This window comes from Nannobrachium achirus (assembly GCF_963921795.1).
Source record: "Nannobrachium achirus genome assembly, chromosome: 22".
In the NCBI taxonomy this organism is placed as follows: Eukaryota; Metazoa; Chordata; class Actinopteri; order Myctophiformes; family Myctophidae; genus Nannobrachium; species Nannobrachium achirus.
The window spans coordinates 53,672,937-53,700,626 of record NC_137829.1 but is presented as its reverse complement, the minus strand read 5'-3'; the positions used below and the strand labels follow the sequence as shown (position 1 = coordinate 53,700,626).

General features: G+C 43.7%; 1 protein-coding gene across 1 annotated transcript in view; it reads left to right on the top strand.

Annotated features, from left to right (window-relative positions):
- Positions 1–27,690, top strand: part of LOC308307685 (polyprenol dehydrogenase) — a gene marked incomplete at its 3' end in the record, with an annotated part of 93,975 nt that overhangs the window by 27,464 nt on the left and 38,821 nt on the right. The window contains exon 3 of the mRNA XM_080752951.1: positions 3,347–3,415. Within this exon, the coding sequence (XP_080609077.1) occupies positions 3,347–3,415 (69 nt within the window). The remainder of the gene's footprint in view (positions 1–3,346; positions 3,416–27,690) is intronic.

Genomic DNA, 27,690 nt, shown 5'->3' with positions numbered 1-27,690 from the left:
GTGCATCAGATGAAACCACACAGCGCTCTTCAAAAAGCCTGCGTCCTAATCTGTAGATTAGTGGAGGCCTGTGGAGCCCTCTGGACCACTGCATGTATCTGTAGATTAGTGGAGGCCTGTGGAGCCCTCTGGACCACTGCATGTATCTGTAGATTAGTGGAGGCCTGTGGAGCCCTCTGGACCACTGCATGTATCTGTAGATTAGTGGAGGCCTGTGGAGCCCTCTGGACCACTGCATGTATCTGTAGATTAGTGGAGGCCTGTGGAGCCCTCTGGACCACTGCATGTATCTGTAGATTAGTGGAGGCCTGTGGAGCCCTCTGGACCACTGCATGTACGTGTTGTGTGTTGTGAACATGTGTTGAACATCTGGACCACTGCATGTTCGTATTGTGTGTTGTGAACATGTGTTGAACATCTGGACCACTGCATGTACGTGTTGTGTGTTGTGAACATGTGTGCAGAAGGCATATTAGGTGCTTGCGGAAAGTTCCTGCCCACAACCATACGGATACTAAGAGTTTGAATCATTTGGCCAGGAGACAAAACCAACACAATTTCTGAACAATATGACTTTGCCTCGATCACGATCAGGGTGTCGAGATATTTTTAGAGGTGGGGGAGCGCATCAATAGGTTTTTTCCCCTCTACACCAAACTCTCTGCGTAGATAGTTCAGGCTCACAAGCTTGCAGATCGGCCATTTTTGGCTAATGATCATCCCCAATATAATACATGCCTCCATTGCCGCTATAACACGGCAATTAGTCTTGTCATTGTTTTTGCAGATATAATATTATAGACTGCAGTCTCACAGATTCAGGCTGCATCAGAGCCTAGAGGTGGCCTTAAAGCTGTACTGTGGAAGCTGCTCAACTAGTGGTCAGTAGCGGTATTGCTTTTTTCGGACGTTTTTCGCCGCGGACCACCGGAACGGGGGTCCGCGGACCACCGCGGCCGCCACGACCCCCGCGACCGCCTCCGCCTCGCCGATACGAATCCATAGAGCCGTCTCCCGTCATTTTTAGACCAGGATTGAGGGAGTAGCATGCAAGATTCCTTCACCAATGTAAACACAGTTGCTAAGGGAAGCTATTTTCTGAAGAGACAGCAAGACTCGCTGTGATTGGCCGGTGGTGTATGATCGGCGCTGTGATTGGCCGGTAGTGTATCATGTGGGAGATGACATCATTTTGCCGGGAAATACAGCCCCTGTCAAGGGTATGTAGAAAACATATAAAGAAAAGGCTTTTGGGGCTGAAATTAACAGAGTGGGTGTTCTAAAACTTTAGCGATTTAATAGTTAGGAAAATTTTAAGATTTGTTTTATTAAAAAAGTTACATAGTATAACTTTAAAGAGGTGGTGCCATGTTTTGTTATTTTTCTGGTTTTAATGTGTCTTGGAGGTTGACAGTACTTCATTAGACCCCCTGGTGTGGTTGTTATGAGCAATCATGTATTCCCTTTGCATTTTAGTGAGGGGATTTAAGGGAGCAAATGCTAATTTCGTGCAATTTTGACTTAAAGCGTGAAATTTTGCACAGATGTAGCCCAGGGCTTGCTCTATTGATTTAGCTAGGGCGCCCGAGTCTGCGACCTTCGGGGTCGCCACAGCGGCCAAATCAAGTTGGGCTCCCATTGACTTTCTATACAGGAGGAAAATACCCAGAATTACTTTTTTTTTCCTGGGTATTTAAGGAGGATCTGAGGGGTCTAACTAGGGGTTTGTCATCATGCTGAATCCATTGCAGGCATTTGTTTTGCACAAAAAACATTCAGTAGGCTAGAAATGGCCTCAGAAAACAATACACGTATGGGTGAGTATTCATGTTAGTCGGAGGCCTTAGGGTTTTTTTTTTCTCGTGCTAATCAGTCTAAAAGTGCAAAATTTTGCACAGATGTAGCTCAGGGCATGCTCTAATGATTTAGCTAGGGCGCCCGAGTCGGCGACCTTCGGGGTCACCACAGCACCAACAAAACTCTGAAAAGTGATGACTCATCACTTTTCATCACTAAAGTCGATGGGAGCCCAACTTGATTTGGCCGCTGTGGCGACCCCGATTGTTGCAGACTCGGGCGCCCTAGCTAAATCATTAGAGCATGCCCTGAGCTACATCTGTCCAAATTTTAGCACGAGAAAAAAAAAACCCTAAGGCCTCCGACTAACATGAAAACGCACCCATACATGTATTGTTTTCTGAGGCCATTTCTAGCCCACAGAATGTTTTTTGTGCAAAACAAATGCCTGCAATGGATTCAGCATGATGACAAACCCCTAGTTAGACCCCTCAGATCCTCCTTAAATACCCAGGAAAAAAAAGTAATTCTGGGTATTTTCCTCCTGTATAGAAAGTCAATGGGAGCCCAACTTGATTTGGCCGCTGTGGCGACCCCGAAGGTCGCAGACTCGGGCGCCCTAGTTAAATCAATAGAGCAAGCCCTGGGCTACATCTGTGCAAAATTTCGCGCTTTAAGTCAAAATTGCACGAAATTAGCATTTGCTCCCTTAAATCCCCTCACTATTTGGGGTTTCTTCCTGGAGGCTGACACCTTGTGGGTCAAAAGTGCCGATCCGAAAACAGTGATTAAATTACATCATATAATCATCCCCTCCCCTTTTACCATTCACCCAACACTGTGGGTGTGGCTAACTTCAGCTGGGTCACCACCCACCATGACATCCATGCATACTTAATGAACTGGTGGGTGTGGCCACATAAAAACATAATTTTAACTCTTTCTGTACACTCTTTTGGAAAAAATCCTCCTCCTGGTATAATCATAATACCTGATAATCATGTTTTAGGGGGTAAATAAATCATGGCACTGTATCTTTAACAACTCAGCCAACCCACAACTTATTAACTTTCAATTTATTGCAACCGAAAGTTGCAGTTTACTATGAGAAACGTCACAGCTTGTCCGTGTCCATCCGTGTAGACATTTTTACTGTCTATGGGTTTGTCGCTCTGACATCATGCTCTGATGTCACTGTGATGTCAGGGGAACCACTCTACCAGAATGGGGTTGCCGCTCTGACATCACACTCTGGCTTCACTGTGATGTCACACTAACAGAATCCCTTTTATGCCCATATATGGAGTTCCCTGATGATATCAATATTAATGATGCCCTGTTAGAGAGATCCCTGTGATGCCAGGGGGAACAAATCCCTTTTATGCCCATATATGGAGATCCCTGATGTCCACATCACTGTGGCGTGACCTCGCCCTAAAGGGCTCTCCACACCCAGTTTTAATCTCAGTAAACACTGTTGTTTTACCCAAATGTGTGTCTGTCTCTCTCTCTCTCTCTCTCTCTCTCTCTCTCTCTCTCTCTCTCTCAGGTGGTAAGGATGAGAGAGAGGCGCTTACGGCAGTGAGAAGGATCACAGAGGAGCACAAAGAGGCTAAAGGTAATTGGCACACACACACACACGCACGCACGCACGCACGCACACACACACACACACGCACGCACGTGCGCACGCGCGCGCGCACGCTTTCTCTTTGTTTTGTGTTTCTCCTTGACTGCAAATATTTGTTCATGAGGGCAGAGCAAGCAGCAGTGTTTCCCTTCGGCATATTGTTACAGACCCTACACACGCACAACGCACGCACGCACGCAGGCACGCACGCACGCACGCACGCAGGCACGCACGCACGCACGCACGCACGCACGCAGGCACGCACGCACGAACGCACGCACGCACACACGCACGCACGCACGCACGCACGCACAGACACACACACACACACACACACACACACACACACACACACACTCTCACACACACACACACACACACACACACACACACACACACACAAATTGAAAATACTGTAGAAGGAACAGTAATAAAGTGTAGACTCCCCCCTGACACAGTATTACAGATTAGGTCATTTTGACCTTGATCTTGATCGTGACCTTGGCTTTGACCTTTTCGATCGAAAATCGTGACCATGGCTGCCGTCTATTCTCAGACGAACAGAAAGACTAAACATTATGTTTGGCTCCATTCCGTTTAGTCTTGGCCCTGTTTACTTTGCACCAAAAATAGCTGGTTTGGAAACCTTTTGATAATTTATATTTTCTTTAGCATAAATCTTCTCTTCTGGGGGTCCATGGCACTAAATACCCTTTCAGAAGGAGGTCCGCGGCCCAATACATACAGTATGGGGGTCCTTTGCACGAAAAGGTTTGAGAACCAGTGCTCTACAGCAGGGGTTTTCAAAGTGGGTGCAGGGTGCCACGACGGCAGTCCAGGGGTGCCGCGAGATCATTTGATAATATTATTTGAAATGTATTCGACATTTAAAATATATATTTAGTATCATTTTAAACTTGAAGTACAAAGTTATTTTCAGTCAGTTCTAACCAAAAGTAAGCCATTTACCATGAGAGGGAGTGGGTTGTTGGCTGATTTACCACTGTTTCAGAGTTGCATGAGGCGAAGGTACATTTTCTACCACTTCTACCATATAAATGAAACACAGTTGTAACTTGCAAGGTTATTTAGTTACAATCAACTGCAACACAACAGTGGGCGGGGTCCATGAGACAACTCTAGGTTGTTGACTGATTTACCACTGTGCCAATCAGAATCCAGTATCTGAATGTGACCACAAAAAGTGGTAGAATGGCTATTATCTCGCTTTCCTCACAACATAATCGCTTAAATATGCTATAAATATAAGGTGCTGGGAGTGAAAATTAGGAATATAATAATGTAGGGTGCCTTGGATGAAAATAATATTTATAGGGGTGCCCAGAGAACCAGTGCCCTACAGGATGGTATTATTATTATAGGGGTGCCCAGAGAACCAGTGCCCTACAGGATGGTATTATTATTATAGGGGTGCCCAGAGAACCAGTGCCCTACAGGATGGTATTAACTGAAACTGAAACGCAGCACCTCAGCGTGCAGCTCCTGTGATCACTTTCACACGGAGACGTACGCAACGGAGCCTGTTAGACGTGCAGTGACGAGCTCACAACGCAACGTAGATCTGCTATTTTTTGGCAAATGTTCCGCCGCAGGAAAATGGATGTTTGGGATTATTTTGATTATCGCGATAAATATCGTAAATCGCGATTTCTTTGGTCACAATAATCATGATATGACATGTTCATATCGTCCCATCCCTGGTGTCTTCCTCAAGGACGCTCCAACACCAACGCAACGGTTCATCCAACACATCCAACGGTTCATCCAACACATCCATTTCTTCTCCATTATGATTTACAATTACCATTTAGGCATTTAGCAGACGATGTGGCATCAGTCAGTCTACATAATGTGCTCTCTAAATGACATTTCAGCCTTTCTGCACGAGCCTTCAAGGTCGTCCAGGCTAGGGAGAGCGCTGCAGGCTGAGGTAGTCTGAAGAGGTGGAAGACTGGGAGCGAGTCTGCAGTTCTAATTATAAAATCTGATCATGAAAATAGTAATCGATAATTTAATAGAATAATCAATGAATGATCAGTCCCCTCTGCCTCTGTCTCTTTCAGGGGACTGAAAAACGTGTGACTGAGAAGAGAACATACCGTCCTCTCTGCTTACTGTATATCGTCGCTGTCGAGCGGAAACCTCGTATCTCCAAATTTCAAATGTGTACCTTCTTTCTTAAAGCAAAGCCCTGCTTCATCATACAAGGCGGTCGCACAAAAGTAGTGAAAACAGCCGATCTACAAGCACACAACCATCGGCTGTTTTCACTCGTTTAAATCCATTTTAAAATGATAAATGAAAAACGAACGGTTTTGGACGCACAGGGTTTTCACCCGACAACGACGATATGCTACACAAAACCTAAAACACTGGGCTCTTGATGTGATTTGTATTCTGCTGTTTCCAAGATGACTTTGGGGCTTGTCTGCTTTATTGGACTGGACAGTGGGGGGAGATGTGTGTGTGTGTGTGTGTGTGTGTGTGTGTGTGTGTGTGTGTGTGTGTGTGTGTGTGTGTGTGTGTGTGTGTGTGTGTGTGTGGGGGGGGGGGGGGGGGGGGGGGATGTGATGTGATGTGCGTCTTGAGTTTGATTCAGAGCCATGCCAGCACACAACTGTTATGTCATACCAATAATTAATAATAATTTGAGCAGACTCTTTGTGTCTCCATAGGGAACAACGTAGGCTCTTTGTGTCTCCATAGGGAACAACGTAGGCTCTTTGTGTCTCCATAGGGAACAACGTAGGCTCTTTGTGTCTCCATAGGGAACAACGTAGGCTCTTTGTGTCTCCATAGGGAACAAAGCAGACTCTTTGTGTCTCCATAGGGAACAAAGCAGGCTCTTTGTGTCTCCATAGGGAACAAAGCAGGCTCTTTGTGTCTCCATAGGGAACAAAGCAGACTCTTTGTGTCTCCATAGGGAACAAAGCAGGCTCTTTGTGTCTCCATAGGGAACAAAGCAGGCTCTTTGTGTCTCCATAGGGAACAAAGCAGGCTCTTTGTGTCTCCATAGGGAACAAAGCAGACTCTTTGTGTCTCCATAGGGAACAAAGCAGGCTCTTTGTGTCTCCATAGGGAACAAAGCAGACTCTTTGTGTCTCCATAGGGAACAAAGCAGGCTCTTTGTGTCTCCATAGGGAACAAAGCAGGCTCTTTGTGTCTCCATAGGGAACAAAGCAGGCTCTTTGTGTCTCATAGGGAACAGCACTTGAATGCACTTACAATAAGGCTTCATAAGACTCCTGATAAACATTTATTATGATGCATAACAACTCATAACAAAGACACTAACATAGAATACGTATGTGTAGTTCCTTTTCATTGGTATCCCAATGAAAACATTTTTCAAGAAAAAGTACCATGACATTTTTAATTATATTCACACATAATTATTATCATCACAATCTCAGTGTTTTTGGCACAGGTTGAGAATGACTGGTATTAGTTCCATTAACCCTTTAGACCTCAGAATGACTGGTATTAGTTCCATTAACCCTTTAGACCTCAGAATGACTGGTATTAGTTCCATTAACCCTTTAGACCTCAGAATGACTGGTATTAGTTCCATTAACCCTTTAGACCTCAGAATGACTGGTATTAGTTCCATTAACCCTTTAGACCTCAGAATGACTGGTATTAGTTCCATTAACCCTTTAGACCTCAGGAACCGACTCTACAAATATCTTCTAAATGCTAATGGTTTTCTGAAAAAAACGCATGTTTCTATAACAGTGGTAAAATAGCAAAAATAGCAGGTCTAAAATAGCAAAAATAGTAAAAAAAAATAGCAGATCTACGAGCTTGTATATCTGCTATTTCAGGAGACGATCACTTGGGTTTAGGTATACTTTATTAACTCAGTCGGTGCCATATTTAAAGTGGGATGACCTCTTATATTGCCGGTTCGCCAACAAAGGGTTAAAAAAATAGTGTGCACGCTGGTGCACACATTCGTGCACAGATCATGCACTATGCATGTGCATGCTTTTCACAGCTTTCAAACAAAAAAATCCGCTTGGAAATCCGTTCAGGCATTCAGGAGAAAGGAGCCCTTATGTTTTCTTCAAATGTAAACAAACATGGCTGCCATGTTTGAAAGATGGGGTTGGTATGGGGGTTAAACATGCAATTTCGCGATCGCGATCATGCCTAGTACACTGTTGGAGGTCCAAAACTTAAAAAAAAAAAAAAAAAATTCAAATTATTATTATTATTTTTTTATTATTTTTTTAAAAAAGACGTTCAGAAGACGTCTGGCAGGGAGGTCCATAGTGAAAAAGACGTTTTAAAGACGTTTTTATTATAGAAACATCTTTTTTGGCAGGGTATGAGTTAACAAGAATGAAGGCAGAAAGCAAGCATCACACAGCATGGCATATTGAGCACCCTACTATAGAGACAGCATAATATCTAAGGCCTATATAAGCGCATCATATTGGCAGCCTACCTTAAGCGCTACTATAAGACAGCATAGAATCTATAGCCTAAGTGAAAGCATTGATTGGCATGGATTCTGCCTCGGGCCATTTCTCGCTGACCCACGATCCCCATGTTGCCATGAGTATCGAGGGCATAATCTTATTACAGCGAGCTCTGGCCCGAGACCCCCCACGGGGGATCTGAGGCAGAACCTAACGGTGGCGCTGGGGTGGAGGCGGGGCAGCGCTAAGCAACAGAAAGAGACCCACCAGCTACCTTACCTTATGAACCTTGGGTAAGGGGGGGGGGGGGCGGGACCCAGTGTCCCGTCCCCCTCCGCGCGCGCGCCCCCTTGTGACCGTCCACTGAACTAGCTTTGATCCTTCGAATCGTCGCACTATTTCAGGAGACGATCACTTGGGTTTAGGTATACTTTATTAACAAGAATGAAGGCAGAGAGCAAGCATCACACACAGCATGGCATATTGAGCACCCTACTATAGAGACAGCATAATATCTAAGGCCTATATAAGCGCATCATATTGGCAGCCTACCTTAAGCGCTACTATAAGACAGCATAGAATCTATAGCCTAAGTGAAAGCATTGATTGGCATGGATTCTGCCTCGGGCCATTTCTCGCTGACCCACGATCCCCATGTTGCCATGAGTATCGAGGGCATAATCTTATTACAGCGAGCTCTGGCCCGAGACCCCCCAAAACTACAAAACCCCCAAAACACGCCAAAAGCTCAGAATCCCATGCCAGCGCTAGCCAACGGCGAGGAAGGCAGCTCTGCTGTGACTCTAGCGATTAAGAATTATCGTTACTGCGGGGGCAAACTATGAACTGCCTGTCCTATTGCTATAGATCGCTATTAATACTGCTAAAGCAAAAAGTAAGAATAATAACAGCTTGCATGGATCGCTATAAATACTATTAAGCAAAATAATAAGTAAGAATAATAACAGCTTGCAGACCGAAGCCAACGGCGAGGAAGGCTGTTCTGCTGTACTTAAACGATACACTGCAATCTAACTAGTAGCAATACTAAACATCCTAGTGCAAAGCGGGAGCAGCAACACTGACAGTTATATACTGACAGCAGAACCAGAAGCAGCGATGAGACCTTTTATTCATATTAGTTTAAGCACCAGAACAGCTTGTAACATCCTACCTAACTAACACCCCAGCAACCACCTAGCTTTGCGTGATAGAAATATTGGAGCACGCAGCGATGCATTTAACCTAGAACGAGCAAACCTATCAGCAACACAGTGGCCTAATATAGCGCGGCAGCACTGAAATATCTAACTTGCAGCAATACTGAAACTATCTAACTTGCAGTAATACTGAAAATATCTAACTTGCAGCAATGCTAAACGGCTTAAGTGAATAACGGGAGCAGCATCACTGAAAACTATATAACTGACAGCAGAACCAGAAGCAGTGGTGAGCACCGTTTATTCAGAATAATAATCTCATGCCAGCGCTAACCAACGGCGAAGGAGGCAGCTTGGCTGTAAATCTAAGCAAATACATTTTAACCTTACTGCGGAGCGGGGGGCAACTAAACTATGTACCGCCTAACCTAGTGCTTTAGAGCGCTATGGAATACTAAAGGCAACAGCGAATGAATGCGCGGTTACTGCTGAGCCGGAGGCAATTACACTATACCTACTGACCGACTCTAGTACTCTAGAGCGCTATTGTATACTAGAATGAGCAAGCAAAAGAAATACACAGTAGTACCGAATGTATTAATACTAGCAGCTTGCCTAAAGCCAACCAGCGAAAGAAAGGTAGCTCTAGTGTACTTTTAGCGATGCTATAGTGGGCAGGAGCCACTAAGTATAACACTAATTAAAGACCTGTGAAGCGCAGCAGAGAGGCAGCACGAAAAACCCACAAATATATCAGGTATACGCCGAAGCAGAGCAGCAAACTGTACTGGTGTAACCTTAAAGGACACCTTGCCTTGCATTTTACATACATGTGAAGCACAGCAATAAACCCATACATGTGAGAGGCAGCAATAAAACACACAACCTTATCAGGTATACGCTGAAGCAGAACCGCATAATGTAACCTTCTAAACCTGTGCTAATGGTGCAGCCGCTTCAGTCCTGAGTTGCGTGGGCTTGATGCTCATCGACAGCTGGGCGTGCCGGACTTCAGATGCAGAGTGTGATGAACGGACATAGCTGCCGATGCCCGATGGCTAAAGGATTTCATGGTTGATGACGGCACCCGGAGCACTGCTGTTTGTCGCTGCACCGGTCCAGAGAGAGAGCTGTGCGAAGGTTTGGGAGACAGGCTGTCGGGCGGGGGGGCCGGCGTGCAGGCAGCCAGCTGGGTGGGTAGGCCGCAGCTCTCGGTTTTATGCCGAACCAGGTGCGTGTCATGGGTGCCCGGCGTCGGGAGCAGACATCAGGCGGATGACCAGGTGTTTCGGCATGGAAATAAAGGATGGAAAAGTGGGTTAGTTCTGCTGCAGAGTCCGCTGAAGCCCATATAAGAACTCAACCCAAACCACATCTTGACTTTTAAAGTCAAGCAATGCAAGAGAGCGGCTAAAACCCAACAAACAGAACAAGCGAATGTGCTGCTATTTAACTATGGCTACCCATTATTTCCCAGCTTAGAGAGCAACTGACACCCCAACAGAACCGAACAAGCAAATGCGCCGCTATTTACCTGCTAGAGTCTGGCTCCGCAATGCTTCCGGGATAGCCGTCGCTGGTGAGAGGTTCCCGGGTTCCTTCGCGGCATGATGGCAGCGTGACCGGCGTCGGCGTGTTGCAGCATGACAACGCCCCCGGAAACGGGCCTGCGCCCCACAAGCTTCCAGCACGATGCGGCGGGCTGGCGGGCATGCCGGCAGGCGGGTGGGCGGTGGGTTGGCGGGCGTGCCGACCGCCTTGCTTGCGTTAGCTTATGCTGTAGTAGCAGAGCCCTCTGCAGTGCCAATCGACTCCTGACTGGCTTCATGGTATTATACAGCCGTGGACGAAGCTATAGAGATGACATGTTAATAGAAAAAACGCAGCGGCTGCGGCATGACGCTGCAATGACATACATGCAGCCGCTCCAGCCTGAATCTGAAAAACATGATGTTAGCAGGCATGTAGCAGCCGCAGCACAAAGCTATGAAGAAAACACACTGTTAGCGGAACATGTAGCAGCTTAGCCTGCAGCTGCCATGATAACATGATGCTGTAGTAGCGGGCCTGCCGCAGCTCCGGCATGGATCTGTAGTGACATAATAATGTTAGCAACAAACCTGTAGCACTTTAGCCTGAAGCTGCCATGATAACATGATGCTGTAGTAGCGGGCCTGCCCCTGCCACAGCTCCGGCATGCATCTGTAGTGATAAAGTAATGTTAGCAACAGACATGTAGCACTTTAGCCTGAAGCTGAAAAGAAAGCATGGCGTTAGCGGCCTTTATCCTGGAGCTGCAATGGTGAACATGATAGCAACAGTCCTGTGGCCGCTTTAACGTGATTTGTAAAGATAAACAACTCGTCATTTTTCACTACCAGTAGCCTTAGCTGTAATTATTAGCTCGAGTGCCGCAGCTACGGAAACACCACAAGGACATACAGTGCAATACGCAGTGACCCAGAACTATAACCTTAGATTGAAACAAATATGGCAGCTCGATAGAGGATAGTATCCAATGACTTCACCTTCAACGCTGCCACACTCGACGCCGCCCTGATGCCAACAGACACGCGGCAGTTTCTGTCCCGAGCTGCAAACATAAACAGATGTTAGCGTTTTCACCAAGAGTAGCATCGGCAGCCATCATCAGCTGCTATGCCAGCAGGCAGCCGCAGCTTGGGCAAAGCTAGCATTAACCGAGACCAGGCAAAATCCTCATGAACAGCAAACGAAGCCTGTATGCTAAGCTTGTACAGTGGGCACAAGCGAAGCATAGACATTGATAATACATGCGCATCCCTGCCCTATTGAACTGCGCGTGCACATAAAATAATATAATAACGAAAAAGAATCGTAACGGACCAGGTGACATGGAGGTTGAATGCTAGAGAGCCACATTACCCATGTGCTCAGAATGCGCAGAACGTGCGCCACCCTTCGCTTCGTGACGCTACCCTCTGCTAGCCTGTATGCTAGGTAGCTGCTGACCACGGACACACGCAACCCCCATGGAATAGGCAGCTTGAAGAGTCATTACGGAACGTTAGCAAACCTCTTTAGCTACATGAGTTCTGAGTTGCAAGCTAGCCGACCATCAACAGACAGCTCGTGGCTGGAATGAACGATGGCTCCTACAGTAGCAGAACAGACAGCATCATCGATAATAAAATATGTGGAACAAATGAGGGCAGCAGCCCCACCATGGTCTGAGAAGCGACAAGAACACCTTAGCTGCAGCTATGGTATAGCAACCAGCGCCTCCCCTGAATGACTGCGTCTCGCAAGCAGCTATTAAGACGGCCAGACCGTACAAGACTGAATTGGGCCATCGACATAATAAATAAAACATACACATAGAAACCGAGGAGAGGCAGCCTTCTCCTGGCCCGCCATGCCTGTAGTTCATACGCCTCTTACTTCTAACACGGCACCGCGGCTTGAAATGATGGAGAACTACACTTCCCACCCACCGTGCTTAGTTATGCACCGACGGGCGCAACCCTCCGCTTGATGACGTAAACTCTGCTAGCGTGGACGCCAGGTAGATGCTGTTTACAGACACACGCAACCTACGTAAAATAATATAATATATATACTATAATAATACTGTTCATAAAGGTAATGATCTCACATGGGCCATTCCTTTGTGCCTTGAATATGAATAGCAAGCTGTTTTACCAGCTAATAGCCATTGGTAAAGAAGCTACAAGCTAGCCGGCTAACAACAGGCAAAAGCTAGCTTCCGAATGGAAAACGATTGCTCAACCCTAGCAGATAAGGCCAGTGCCGTCGACAAAACACGACCACTGTTACCAGCACAGTACACAGCACGAGCACCACCAACCGAGTTCCCCTTAGCGAGCGGTGGCCCACAAAGGCACAATTAAACTAGCTTAGCAACAACAACAACAGCACAAACATATTAAATTAGCCTAGCAACAACAACAACTGCCGCATTGGATCAGCAGCACTGCACTGCAGAAATCAGCTGGGAATTAGCAACATCAGCGGAGACCCACAACTTGTTGAAACAGAACTAGAACAGTACTAGAACACAGCAGTGTCTACCAGAATCCACAATCCCAAAGTTTTTTCATACAACCTTGCCTTGATCCCAACGTAAACAGCAGCCAAGACACGAAAGACATGATTCAAGCAGAAGTCAGCAGCACAAATAACCAGTAACCCCTCCGAGACAGCCATGCGTAGCAGCAGCAGCGCTAAGCAACAGAAAGAGACCCACCAGCTACCTTACCTTATGAACCTTGGGTAAGGGGGGGGGGCGGGACCCAGTGTCCCGTCCCCCTCCGCGTGCGCGCCCCCTTGTGACCGTCCACTGAACTAGCTTTGATCCTTCGAATCGTCGCACTATTTTTGAATACCGGTAGCTAATGTATAAAATAATGTTAAAGTGGTTAAAATCTAAATAAAGTGACATCGTTATCTATTTGTTTATACATTAACGTTAATATTATCATCACCATCTCAGAGTGTTTTGGCCCAGGTGAGAAGCCCCTGGTATCAGTTCCATTAAGCCTTGTTGCTCCCACGCTAACGAGGAGCAAAGCCCTCTGGGTAGCCTTGTTGGCGGGAAGCGGGTCCAGCTGGCACTATGCTCCCCGTGCGTAAACGGCTGTCAGGTAGCGACACACACACTGGCTGTGTGTGTGTGCGTGCGTGCGTGCGTGCGTGCGTGCGTGCGTGCGTGCGTATTGGAGGTGGGACGTTCGCGAACGAATCGAGGCTTTTGAACGATATGATCCGGTTCACAGCAGGGGCCAAGTAGAAGTTTGGAATGTTAATGTCGGAACGTACTCATTATGCAGAATGTCCTGTTTCACAGGTTTTCCAATGAGTGAAATGTAGAAAAATCATTTGAAAATAGCCGATCTACAAGCTGACAATGCGTCGCGTTGCGAGATTGTAGATCGGCTATTTTCAAATGGCAGGTATGTACCTATGTATGTCCGAAATAAACGTATATAGGGTTGAAGTGATTTGCAATCATAATCAAAATCTACAAAGTAACTAAAATGAGCCAGTCTTTTGAACGGCACTTTGAAAGGAACGGATCCCAGAGATCCGGCTCACTTCAAAGAGCCATAAATCCCATCTCTAGTGTGCGTGCGTGCGTGCGTGCGTGCGTGCGTACGTGCGTGCGTGCGTGCGTGCGTGCAGCTCTGGTGTCATTGAAGTGGATCTCCCCCAGACGGGGGCACGGTGCTGGAATTGATAACTCCTTTTGTAATTGGCAGCCGGTGAATCATAAGGGACACACTGGGGGGGGGCGGGGCCCAGTCTGCACACAGACACCTGTCTGTGCCCTGAATGATAATGCTTTGCTCGCACCCTGCCATCCGTGTGTGTGTGTGTGTGTGTGTGTGTGTGTGTGTGTGTGTGTGTGTGTGTGTGTGTGTGTGTGTGTGTGTGTGTGTGTGTGTGTGTGTGTGTGTGTGTGTGTGTGTGTGTGTGTGTGTGTGTGTGTGTGTGTGTGTGTGTGTGTGTGTGTGTGTGTGTGCGTGCAGGGGCGTCACAGGGGGTAGGAAAGTGGGACTGAGTTACTGGGGCCCAAGGTGGAGGGGCCCTAGTAATTTTAGCTATTGAAAAATAGCAGATATACAAGCTCACAGCACGGCACCGAGTGCCGCGCTGCGAGCTTGTAGATCTGCTATTTTTGAAAAGTCGTGAACATGTGCGCAAATCTTTGAATATATGTATTTTTTAAGTGAACATTTGTCACTCAAATTTTGCTTCTGGGGGTCCCTGGATCTAAATATTTTGAGATGGGGGGTCCTTCACATGAAAAAGTTTGAGCATCACTGACATGAAAACATAGGTTTCTTGGCACACATTTTCACGATTTTTCAAAAATAGCAGATATACAAGCTCGCCGCGCTGTGAGCTTGTATATCTGCTATTTTTCAATAGTTAACATTCATGGGGGACCCGCAGTGAATCCTTGTACCCAGGGCCCAGAATTTGGTGTGACGCCCCTGTGTGTGTGTGTGTGTGTGTGTGTGTGTGTGTGTGTGTGTGTGTGTGTGTGTGTGTGTGTGTGTGTGTGTGTGTGTGTGTGTGTGTGTGTGTGTGTGTGTGTTGTGACAGAGAGAGGGAGAGAGACTGAATGAGAGGATAATGGATTCACAGAGGCATGTGAGACGGCCCTGCTTTCAAGTCGTGTCATCTGTCTCTTCTTAACCCATTCAGAACGGGTACACATTATTGTTGTATGTTAGCAATCTGGCCAGCCATCATCAAAGAAAAGGTCCTTTTCACTCAACTGGAGCTCAGTTAGTCTGTTCTTGAGAGACTACTATGTCAGTGGTTCTCAAACCTTTTCATGTGAAGGACCCCCAAAATGATATTCATTTGAAGAGGGTACAGTAGGTATACTGGTATTCAGTTGAGGTACAGTAGGTATACTGGTATTCCTGAGGAGCAGTGTTTGTGTGTTCTTTGTGATCTTGGAGTTGTGGAGGATGAGTTGCATTTAGGGCTGTCACAATTATTACATAATCGTCTAATCATGATTTTTTTTGACATAATCGTGATTATTTTTCATAATCGTCATAATCGTTTCCATGTTGAAAAATGTTCATATATTTAAAAAAAGGTCAAAAATAGTGGAAATAGCAGATCTACAAGCTCACTGTGAGCTTGTAGATCGGCTATTTCCACTATCAATGTTCTTTCAGTATAAAGTTGTCAAATATGTCAGTAATTTCTTTGTATATTTAGGTTATGATGTACAACTTCAAAGCCTAAAAGCCAAACAGAAATGTAATTATCAACGACAAAAACACAATTAAATCGTTAATCGCCACATCGCCGAGTGACAATTAATCGTCATGTAAAATGTCATATCGTGACAGCCCTAGTTTCATTTAGTTTTTCACTGTCCGGTGTCCGCTGTATAATGTCTTAAGAAATGTCTTATTTGAAAAAATGCAAGCCAAAAATCCAGATTAGTTTTGGATGTCTGAATGTTCCATGTTACGCTGGTTGTTCACTAAGGACGTTTTTGTTTTAGCAAAGTTCATAGAGAAGGCATGGCAGCTGCGTTGGAGAACATTGTATCTGTAAACAACAGCATGGACAACCATTACGTTTTTCTTTTGCATTTTTGTGTGTGGTTTATCTTGGTGTATGGATGTATGTAATATGTTTGTGAGTGTCTTGTAAGCCCGTACGGGCTAGGCATCGTCTGGTGCAGGACACTTTAATAAAAATCTATCTATCTATCTATCTATCTACCTATCTACCTATCTACCTACCTACCTACCTACCTACCTACCTACCTACCTACCTATCTATCTATCTATCTATCTATCTATCTATCTATCTATCTACCGTATCTCTATCTATCTCTCTCTCTATCTCTCTATCGCTCTATCTATCTATCTATCTATCTATCTATCTATCTATCTATCTATCTATCTATCTATCTATCTATCTATCTATCTATCTATCTATCTATCTATCTATCTATCTATCTATCTATCTATCTATCACATATAAAAACCTGGGAACGGCCCAGTAAAGTAGTTATGGAGTTGTCAACCCATTCTTTTCACCTGGCAGTGAGGAATTTCAGCTGGCGAGATACGTATAATAGTAGGGATTTTTATCTTCTCCAGGCCAAACCTCTGTACGTGTGCACAGAGGTGCGTGTGCACAGAGGTGCGTGTGCGCGCGCGTTCATGCATGCGTGTGTGTGTGCAGCTAATCTCCGGCACTGTTGGATTATTTTTGGCGGGTCCCCAGTTCAAATATGATTATTTTTGGCGGGTCCCCAGTTCAAATATGATTCTTTTTGGCGGGTCCCCAGTTCAACAATAAACAATCTAGATCCAGTCAAGCAAAGGTGTACACTTTATTGTTGCAAATGCAGACGGTTATAATTGTGGGCTCGCCTATAAGGCGAGCACACTTTAGATATTGTCATTATTGTGGGCTCGCCTATAAGGCGAGCACACTTTAGATATTGTCATTGTGGGCTCGCTGAAGGCGAGTCCACCTTGTTATACCCCAGTTTATATTTATTCCAACTTTATAACTTCCAAGGGTCCGACCACTTTCTTCGGCATCTAACTACTTCAACACACTTTGTGCTACAAACTTCGTTCCAACTTCAACATGTTCAGCTTTCTACAGTGATGTGTGCTTGTATTTTTCTTTTCAAAATATTTCATATTTTTGGAAATATTTAACTTTTAAACTTTAATTTTTCCTCCTTATAATGGGAGTCTATGTAGAAAAGTGCCCACTTTTCTGGTGCAAATTCTTTGTGCTCTTATAGCTCTTTCATACTTTCACATAAAAACCTCGTTCCAACTTTGAAATGTTCAGCGAGGTTTGAAGTTTCATTGTTGTTTTAATAATTTTGAAAAAAAGTTTATACTGTTTGAAATATTTAACTTTATTCATAAATCTTTCATCCCATAGAGAATGAATGGGATCTGACTTTAACATTTTTACTTTTTCACTAAACTTTATAGCCTCATTACTCTGGCATACATTTACGTAGGAACGCGATTCAAACTTGAAAAACGCTCACACGCTTTTGGACTTCATCGTGGTTCAAACGGTATTCGAAAACGTCATACCGTTCTTCCACAATCGCAGTCCAAAGGTAGAGTGTTTTGGGGTATTTTGGGGATATTTTTGGCGGGAAAACCAGTCCTAGAGTGTAGCTAGAGTGTGGGAGACTTGTTCTTAAAGTAATGAAGTTCTCTGAACGAATCGTCCTCACGGCCAGAATATTTAAAATGTATGCATGTTTTTTGGCACGTTTGTAGCCACGCTCGTCGTGTTTCGTAAAGTGCAACTAAAATAAAACAGAGACTTACAGAATGTCATCTATGGCCCTCTGAGTGCCGGGTCGCGCCTCAGACGCCCCATTCACCTCAAGTCATTTTTTTTCTGGTTTTCGGAATTTTTTTATTTTCCCCCAAACATTTCTAGCTTGCTCTCATGCGCACATTATTGATCCTTTTAACATCAGAATCGCAATGTTCGTAGAGCCACTCACCGAGCCACTCCCCGAGCAAAGACTATGTGTTTTCAACTTTTCGTGTTTCCGGGAGAGCGATCAGTTCGTACACTTGCGCTCCCTATTCAAACCAATGGATATGAACCCATATCTTGAACAAACAGTTCTACAGCTCAGAAGCAAAGGTGCTCCTTATTAACTTTAATTACAGTGCTGAGTCAGTGGTCTCACATGATTTACAAGCTCACAATAAGTTGCACTGTGTAACTTTGTGAGCTTGTAGATCGGCTATTTATCTGGTTCTCAAAATGTGGTCCAGGGAACACATGGACGCACGCACGCATGTATGCACACATACACATGCATACTCACACGCACACACACACACACACACACACACACACACACACACACACACACACACACACACACACACACACACACACACACACACACACACACAGTCACTTCCACATGATTGGTAGATCTAATTCTAAAACCAGTCCCATCCCAATGATTTTTAGATCTAATTCCATTGGCAGTTCCATACCATAATTTGTAGCTCATCCACATGATTTGCAGATCTAATTCTAAAACCAGTCACATCCACATGATTTGTAGATCTAATTCTAAAACCAGTCCCATCCCAATGATTTTTAGATCTAATTCCATCTGCAGTTCCATACCATAATTTGTAGCTCTAAATCCATCACCTGTCACATCCACATAATTTGTAGATCTAATTCTAAAACCAGTCACATCCACATGATTTGTAGATCTAATTCTAAAACCAGTCCCATCCCCATGATTTGTAGATCTAATTTGTAGATCTAATTCCATCGGCAGTTCCATACCATCATTTTTAGCTCTAAATCCATCACCTGTCACATCCACATGATTTGTAGATCTAATTCCATCGGCAGTTCCATACCATAATTTGTAGCTCATCCACATGATTTGTAGATCTAATTCTAAAACCAGTCACATCCACATGATTTGTAGATCTAATTCTAGAACCAGTCCCATCCCCATGATTTGTAGATCTAATTCCATCGGCAGTTCCATACCAATTTTCAAAAAACTTTTTTTTTTCAAAATATTGCGGTTTTATGCAAATTATTATTCTGCCTCTAAATCAAACATGCAAAGTGTTACTTTCATGGCATTTGGCAAACATGTAGAGGGTTAGTCCAAATATCACTGAAACCAATCTTATTCCAATTGGCCAAAGGGGGGCGCTATACAAAGCGTTTGAAAATTCAAACTTCAAACGGGCATAAGTCTTGACTTGTTTCGTTTGAAGACATGCAACTTGTTACACGCATGCTTTGACTCGAGCGGAAGACATTTGTGTCGTTGTTAAGTAAGCTCCGCCCTTAGATTTTCCGCCAATTTGAGCAGTTTGTAAAACGCGTAAACCCACTTTTATTCTGAAATTTTCGCGTCACGTGCACAATTTATTTTTTACGTGAACTTTGGACCGATATCTAAAGATCTGTCAGATCGGATTTCTTTAAAATTGAAACATGCTTTTTTAAATAATTCAAAGAATATTGCATTTTTATGCAAATTATTCTTCTGCCTCTAAATCATACATACAAAGTAGCATGTTCATGGCATTTGGCAAAGATGTAGAGTGTTATTCCAAATATCACTAAAACCAATCATACCCCAATTGGCCAAAGGGGGGCGCTATATCATTTTGAGCAGTTTGTGAAACGCTTAAAACCGTTTTTATTCTAGGATTTCTTTTTAGCAATTTGCATGAAACATTCTACACGCAATCTAAGGACCTTTATCTAACATGCCTATGAAGTGCATACAATAAAATAATAAAATAATAATAATAAATATAGCTGCAAGCAGCGATAAAGTGGCCAAAGCCAAAAACACCTCAAATCATGAACACAGCCTGGGATGTGCGTGAAATCTTGCAAGCACATTCCCAATAGGTCAAGGAACAGATACCACCCTTCTATCATTGGCCTGTTATAGCGCCACCAGCGGGTCAACTTTTGCATAACATTTTTGGAAAAAATGGACCAATCTTTGACGTCAGTAACGTCAAAGAGAGCACTGCCTGCGATCTTGACATTTTGTACTTTTATAGCCATTGTTTTCTGGCTAGAAGCGAGCCCACAATTGTTTCGAAGGAACAATATTTTTCTAGTTAGAAGATAAGGTTTGAAACCTGGTCCTAAAACCAGAGTTATTTAAGGAGGAGAAATCATGGGTCCCTGCCACAGTCACGGCAGTCATTTCATGGCGAGCCATGGATGGCCATGGTTGTCCCCTCCTTCAGTTTCACCGTATGCCCCTCAAATATGAAACGGTATGGCCTGCACTGCACCCTTAACCCCCCCACCCTTAACCCCCCCCCCCTCTGGCTCTTCCCTGTCATCCTTAACTCGTCAGTGAAGTTCATTATTCCTGTGGACTTAAAATCATAGTTGTATTTGATGGCCTTGCGTCATCTGGCATTTGGCCTTTGTGCCAACCACCAAAGGCTAAGTGGCCTTGCCCTTAAAATGATTACATTCTAGCTCTGGACCCTGTCAACAAAACAACCTAACCTTTGTATTTAGAGCAGGACATGGAGGAGCTGTGGTTCGCATGGCCAGGACATAAAGAAAGAGAACTGTGGTTCACAGGACATAAAGAAAGAGAACTGTGGTTCACATGGCCAGGACATAAAGAAAGAGAACTGTGGTTTGCATGGCCAGGACATAAAGAAAGAGAACTGTGGTTCGCATGGCCAGGACATAAAGAAAGAGAGAAATTACGTACAGTAGACACACGTAGAAAAGGGCAATTTCTCCTAAGACATGTTCATGATGTCACCAAACTGTAATGTTTCCCCTTGGCATGAATGAATGCATTTTTAACCTTGTTTCTTCACTGCAAAAACATTGACTAGGAATTGTATTTTTGGGCTGTTCTCAGAATAAAATGTCACACAGCGCCTTTAAACAAGGATTAACTGTGTTTATACAGCGCTTATCAAAACAACTGTTGCAAATTACTCTACCAAATCGTTTTCACATTTTGTGGGGGGGAAACTAGAGTGGTGCAAATACTGAGTTCATTAGATGGAGCATTAGATGAGTTCATAGATGGAGCAGAGCTACGGATTTAAGGATGCTTGGGAAGTCTTTCTGCTGTCTTCTGCCCCCAGAATTCTACATGTACTGTCTGCTGCCTGGAGGATGGAACTACTGATATTGATATAACCCAGTGAGAGGCACAAATGGACCTGTAATTGATGAGATTTGTGACAGACCTGTGAGGGTCCATTTGGAACTGCCCCGAGGAGCCCTGGCGGTCCCTGGGTCCCACTTTGAGATCCACTGCTCTTGCCCCAACATTAACCCTTTCCAAGCCACGGAGAGCCACTTAATATTAAAACCGTAATATACCGGACATCTGAGCAACGATGTCTCAGCCGCGCCGTCTTTTACCGTACTGGGTCATTAAAAAAGAAATACAATATTTTTATCCGAAAATCGGCGATCGTCTAACATTCCCTAGTCACCGCTCGTCCATCGATAGCGCATGACATGAAGCAGAAGTGACGTCAGGTCCTTTCCCTGTAATAGCTTCCCTGCTCCCGTCCGTTTTCTGTTTAGATGTTAGTGCTAGCACAGCTGGAGTGCTGGGGGCTAAGCTAGCGAAACTGTTCATATCTACTGTAGAGTCACACTTGGATTATTTGAGCTGACATTTACGTGAACGGATCGCGCACACGAAACGCACAGGGAGGAGATGCATCGGCCGAAACCGCCACTCTAAGCAATGCAGAGGGAGGAATTTGGCTGGTGACTGTGGTGAGAATACAACGGGGATCGCGTGATGTTTATGGGGGATGAAGACCACGTGATATAGCGCTGATGGTCTTGTAAACTGAATGCAGTTCAGATCATAATATAATAATAGAAATTTCACGGCTAATCTACCAACAAGTCATTCTATTTCGGCTGGCGAAGTGTTAAGCAAAAAATCCTCTTTCACTCAAGAAACCTACAAATTATAGTGTATTATTATTTTATGCTTTAACTATTGAAAAATAGCAGATATACAAGCTCTGAGTGCCGCGCTGCGAGCTTGTAGATCTGCTATTTTTGAGTTTTGAATCCTTCTAAGGTTTTTTGGAAAAACCCATGTTTCTATGTCAGCAATCTGGCCAGCCATCGTCAAAGAAAAGGTCCTTTTTACTTAACTGGAGCTCAGTTAGTCTGTTCTTGAGAGACTACTATGTCAGTGGTTCTCAAACCTTTTCATGTGAAGGACCCCCAAAATGATATTTATTTGGCCACGGACCCCCATCTCAAAATATTTAGTTCCAGGGACCACCCAGAAGCAAACGTTCGCTTTGAAAATACATATATTCAAAGATTTGCACACATTTTCACAACTTTTTCAAAAATAGCAGATCTACAAGCTCGCAGCGCGGCACTCGGTGGCCTGGTGTCACCCGTAGGTCTGGTGACACCAGACCTCCTGGTGCAAATCTTTGAATATTTTGACCCGATTCTATAATAAGTGTCTTCTACTACAACTAGGTTTCTGTCAGTGGACCCCCAAAACTACATTTGGCCACGGACCCCCATCTCAAAATATGTTGTTCCAGGGACCCCCCCCCCCCCCCCCATGTCAAAATATTGTATCAGGGACTCCCCAGAAGCAAATATTTGAGTTACAAATGTTCGCTTTCAAAAAGATATATTCAAAGACTTGCCCCAAAAAAATATATGTATATATATATACGTATATATCACGTTTTTTCAAAAATAGCAGATCTACAAGCTCACAGCCGCGCTGTGAGCTTGTATATCTGCTATTTTTCAATAGCTAAAGCATTCAATAATTCTAGGCCTAAATGGGTAAATACATTTTCAGCTTGTTATTCAGCAGCTGTTGATTGAGCAGGAGATTAGTGGACCAATAGCTGGGCTTTCACACTCCTTTTGTTTAGTTCTTTTGTGCAATTTGTGTTTGATTTCCGGTATGAGTGAGTTTGTGAACCTGTGCTTCCATGTTGTGTCCTTTTGCTTCAGGGCTTGTCCTTGGATCCACCTTTACAACAATCCTATTGGTGGAACCGTGGAAATATGCTAATGACTTCAGACGGCATGTGGGCTTAGTTAATGAGGCTTAAGGCCTTTTTCTGTGAAAAAACATAAACAAACCCCTGCCACGCACGCACGCACGCACACACACGCACGCACGCACGCACGCACGCACGCACGCACGCACGCACGCACGCACGCACGCACGCACAGGTTTGTATACGTCACTTTTAAGGACATTACATAGACTTCCATTCATTTTCTGTGGCCTTACCCTAACCTCTGTCCCTAAACCTAACCCCTAACCCTAACCCTAACCCTAAACCTGAGCCTAAACCTAAACCTAACCCAAACCTTTGTGGGGACCTACTATTTTGTCCCCACAATGTAGGAGGTCCCCTGCAGGTGACTGTGTGAACATGTTTTTAGTCCCCAAAAGTGATGTATACAAACGCACGCACGCACGCGCGCGCACGCACGCACGCACGCACGCACGCACGCACGCACGCACGCACGCACGCACGCACGCACACACACACACACACACACACACACACACACACACACACACACACACAGCTATGGAGTAGTTCTATATTTATGCCACAGGCAATATTGACTGTCCACAGAGTTTAGTTCCGGTGACTTGAAAGTAACACGTTTTGCCTCAAACCATCTGAGTCTAGAATGATGAACGGTGTGAAGGAATGGAGAGTGTGTGTGTGTGTGTGCACCTGATGCAAGACATTCCCCTTTCTAACCGTACACACACACACACACACACACACACACACACACACACACACACACACACACACACACTTAATACTCTCTCACAATGTTTACAATTATTATATGATATATGATATGATATTTTTATGTACATTTTGGATATGGACTTTTGATCATTTTTTTGTACACTTAATCAACAGGCTTCAACTGTGATATATGTATTTATTAGGGCTGGGACTTTAACTGATTAATTGCGGTTAATTAATTATAGAAAATTAATGCAATTAAAAAAATTAACACATTTTAATCGCACTTAGTTTTTGCTCCATAGAACCTTCAGTTTCGGACATACCGATCAGAGCGATTTGCTTGGCCCAGTGAATGCGAAATTTAGATTCACTCGTACAACAAAATGTGTTTGACTTGAAAAAGAATGCTTCTCGGGTAAATTAATATGCGATTAAAATGCGATTAATTGCGATTAACTAATTACAAAGCCTGTAATTAATTCGATTTTTTTTTTTATCGCATCCCAGCCCTAGTATTTATAGACAGGCAGACTGACTGACTGACTGACTGACTGTGTAGTAATACGAAGTGTTGAGGAGTTTTGAGACACATAATAAAGTCAAATTAAATAAAAATGTATATAAAAAGACTAATGTTTTAAGGATGAGGTGGCAGGCTTTGGCTCTTTGGTTGATGCAATGTTTACCAGCTAAAATGACATCCAATTTATAAATATACAGTAACCGTACAGGCTATCAACACTGTAATGTACAAGTGCATATTACATAAGTGTCTTATTAGTTATCCTTAATAGATATACTGTCAGTGTTCTGTAGTGTAGTACATCCTAGTAGTCAAAGTGCAAAGTTCATCAACTTCACCAGAGTAAACGTCAGTACACCCAAAGAACAGACAGAACCAGAGTAAACGTCAGTACACCCAAAGAACAGACAGAACCAGAGTAAAAGCAAGAGTCCATAATCCAAAAGAACGGGTCGTGCCGGAGTAAAAATAGGAGTCGGTAGTCCAACGGTGCAGGCCTGAAGTTCTCCTCAGATCGCCGGGTCAAGCTGGGTTGTGGAGCCTGATGGCTACTGGTACAAAGCTCTGCCCAGTGGCTTTGTGGTGTGCCTGGGGGGGGAGTGAGTCTGTGGCTGAATGTCGTCCTCTCGTCCATGCTTGCACTTCATAAAGGGGTGAAAACGTGGTTTCCCAGGATAGCATCCATCTTCCTCCTCATCCTCCCCTCCCTAACCAACTCCAGAATAGCATCTGTGGTTGTAGGGCTGGGAAATGTGACCTAAAATCAATATCACTTTTGCTATTGCCTCGATTACAATTCATTATCTGAATGAATTGTGAATATAGCAGATCATCATCTACAAGCTCACACTGCGTCGCTATGTGTAACGTTCTGAGATTGTCGATCGGCTCTTTTTGTAATTTCTGCTTGCCACCATTGTTGAACGAGATATAATACAGCTCTTAAGTGGTTAATCTGAATAATTGATCAAGTCATATTTAAAATATCTGTTTGAATTAGAAGAAATGTGTTGATTCATTGATATATAAGAAAGAAAAAAGTGCGCTCCTCGACTATTCAATTAACCTACCACATCAGCTAGATAAAGTACTGTAGGTAATTGGTTGTAAATGTCGGTTTCAATATTCAATCTGTGGACAGGCAGAACGCATACCTCTGCAGGTATCTAAATAATGCACATACTGTGAACAAGTAAACAACATCCAGCTGTTTTTAGGCTGTAGTAGCAGATAGGGAATGACTGAGGGGTTGAAGTCAAGTGTTGTATATTATATTATATTATATTATATTATATTATATTATATTATATTATATTATATTATATTATATATTAAAGGTGTATTCAGTGATAATGAAAGTGGCCGGGGGTCATCTTGTCCCTTACTGGCCTTACAGCGTGCAAATGTTTAGTTTTTTTTATATATTTTTTTACACCATTATAATGTTCTCGTTTTGATCATTAGACCCAATCACTGAATATCGGTAGGCCTACGTCTCCAGCTTCAGGATATGTATGATACTGATTTACTACGAGACTGTGGCATTTTATGAGTTCAGTAGTTTACAATCTAGGCATTTAGCAGACGTTCTTAATTCAGAGCGACTGTGGTTCTCAAAACTTTTATTTTGACCATCATAACTAAACATCATAACATAACTACGGCTTCCCTGATTGGTCGAGGACTAGCTGGCCACCTCTGAAAACCGAATCTAGCTATGCTCGCAACATGGTGGAAGTCCTTATATGGTCAGCACACATTCTAGTGAGGAGAATGAATGAAAAATTTACCAATTATATTTTTATTTGAATGAAATACAATCACTGAATATACCTTTAATGACTTAGAGGTAGATCACTGGGTTGAAGTCAAGTGATGTATATTATATTATATTATATTATATTATATTATATTATATTATATTATATTATATTATATATTAATGACTGAGGGGTAGATCACTGGGTTGAAGTGAAGTGGTGTATATTATATTATATTATATTATATTATATTATATTATATTATATATTAACAACAACAGCAGTTCATCCAACGTGCTTTCCAATAAACACAAACCAGGGATCAACGCCATGCTGGCTTGAGTTGGACATTTTTCTCACTCAAAGTGAGCAGACAATAATGAAACACATAAAGAGACCATAACAGGTCTGTAAGAGTGTTCAAATGGAACCAAATGGACCCGCACACTCGCAGGGTTAAGGGGGAACCACTAGTACTAGTTGGGCTCCTAATATGCCATGGTGTCGTAGTAAATCAGTGTCATACAGTAGGCTACATATTCAGAAGAAAACCTGGAGGATTGATATATTAAAGTTATACCATGTAACTTTTTTTATAAAACAAATCTTAAAATTGTCCTAACTGTTAAATCGCTAAAGTTTTAGAACACCCACTCCGTTATTTTCAGCTTCTGAAGCCTTCTCTTTATATGTTTTCTATGAGCCGTGAGGGGGGTAGAATTTCACGGCAAAATGACGTAATCTGCATCATCTGTATACATTGTGTATACGTTGGCCAATCACATCGCAGATCATACACACATGATACACTACCGGCCAATTACAGTGCATCTTGCGTCTTTTCAGGAAATAGCTTGCTTCAACAGCTTTGTTTACACTGGTCTAGAAGTCTAGCATGTAGCTCCCCAACCGCTGCTCGTAGAGGGACACGAGACCCCTCTATAGATGCGTCTCGGCGAGGCGAGGTGGACGCGGTGGTCTGAAGGCCCGGTCCGCGACGAAAAACGGACGAAAAAAGCAGACGCGACTGCGGTTTGCTATACTGCTACAGACCACTAGTTGAGCAACTTACACAGTATAGCTTTAAGTAATTGGTGAGTTATGATCAAAATAAGAACATTATCATCGTATATACTAGGCCTAGGGAATTAACCAAAAAATCGACTCAATAGACTTGATTACATAAGTCGACTCATCAGGTAAAGTCGAAAGTTGAAGGAAAAAAAAGAGGAAAAAGAGACATTTTAGACTGCATGCCTCGGTGGTGCCTGTTTCAAGTAATCAATTCCCCAACTGTGTTATTTTGGGGAGCGCTCAGTCTCAGCGCATGTTTCAGTTCATCTTTGTTGGCTGGAGACTGGTGAGAGCGTGGTGTATATTATATTATATTATACGCTCCCAGCAAGACGTTCACCCTGCCGCCGCGATGGACAGCGTTGTGTTGAGAACATCTGACTGAAGGCTACAAGCTTCACTGCTTCACTCATACACTACTACAGGGGTTCCCAGACCAAAACCTTCTCTTTTTGTGTTATTATTTTAAAAACGATTTA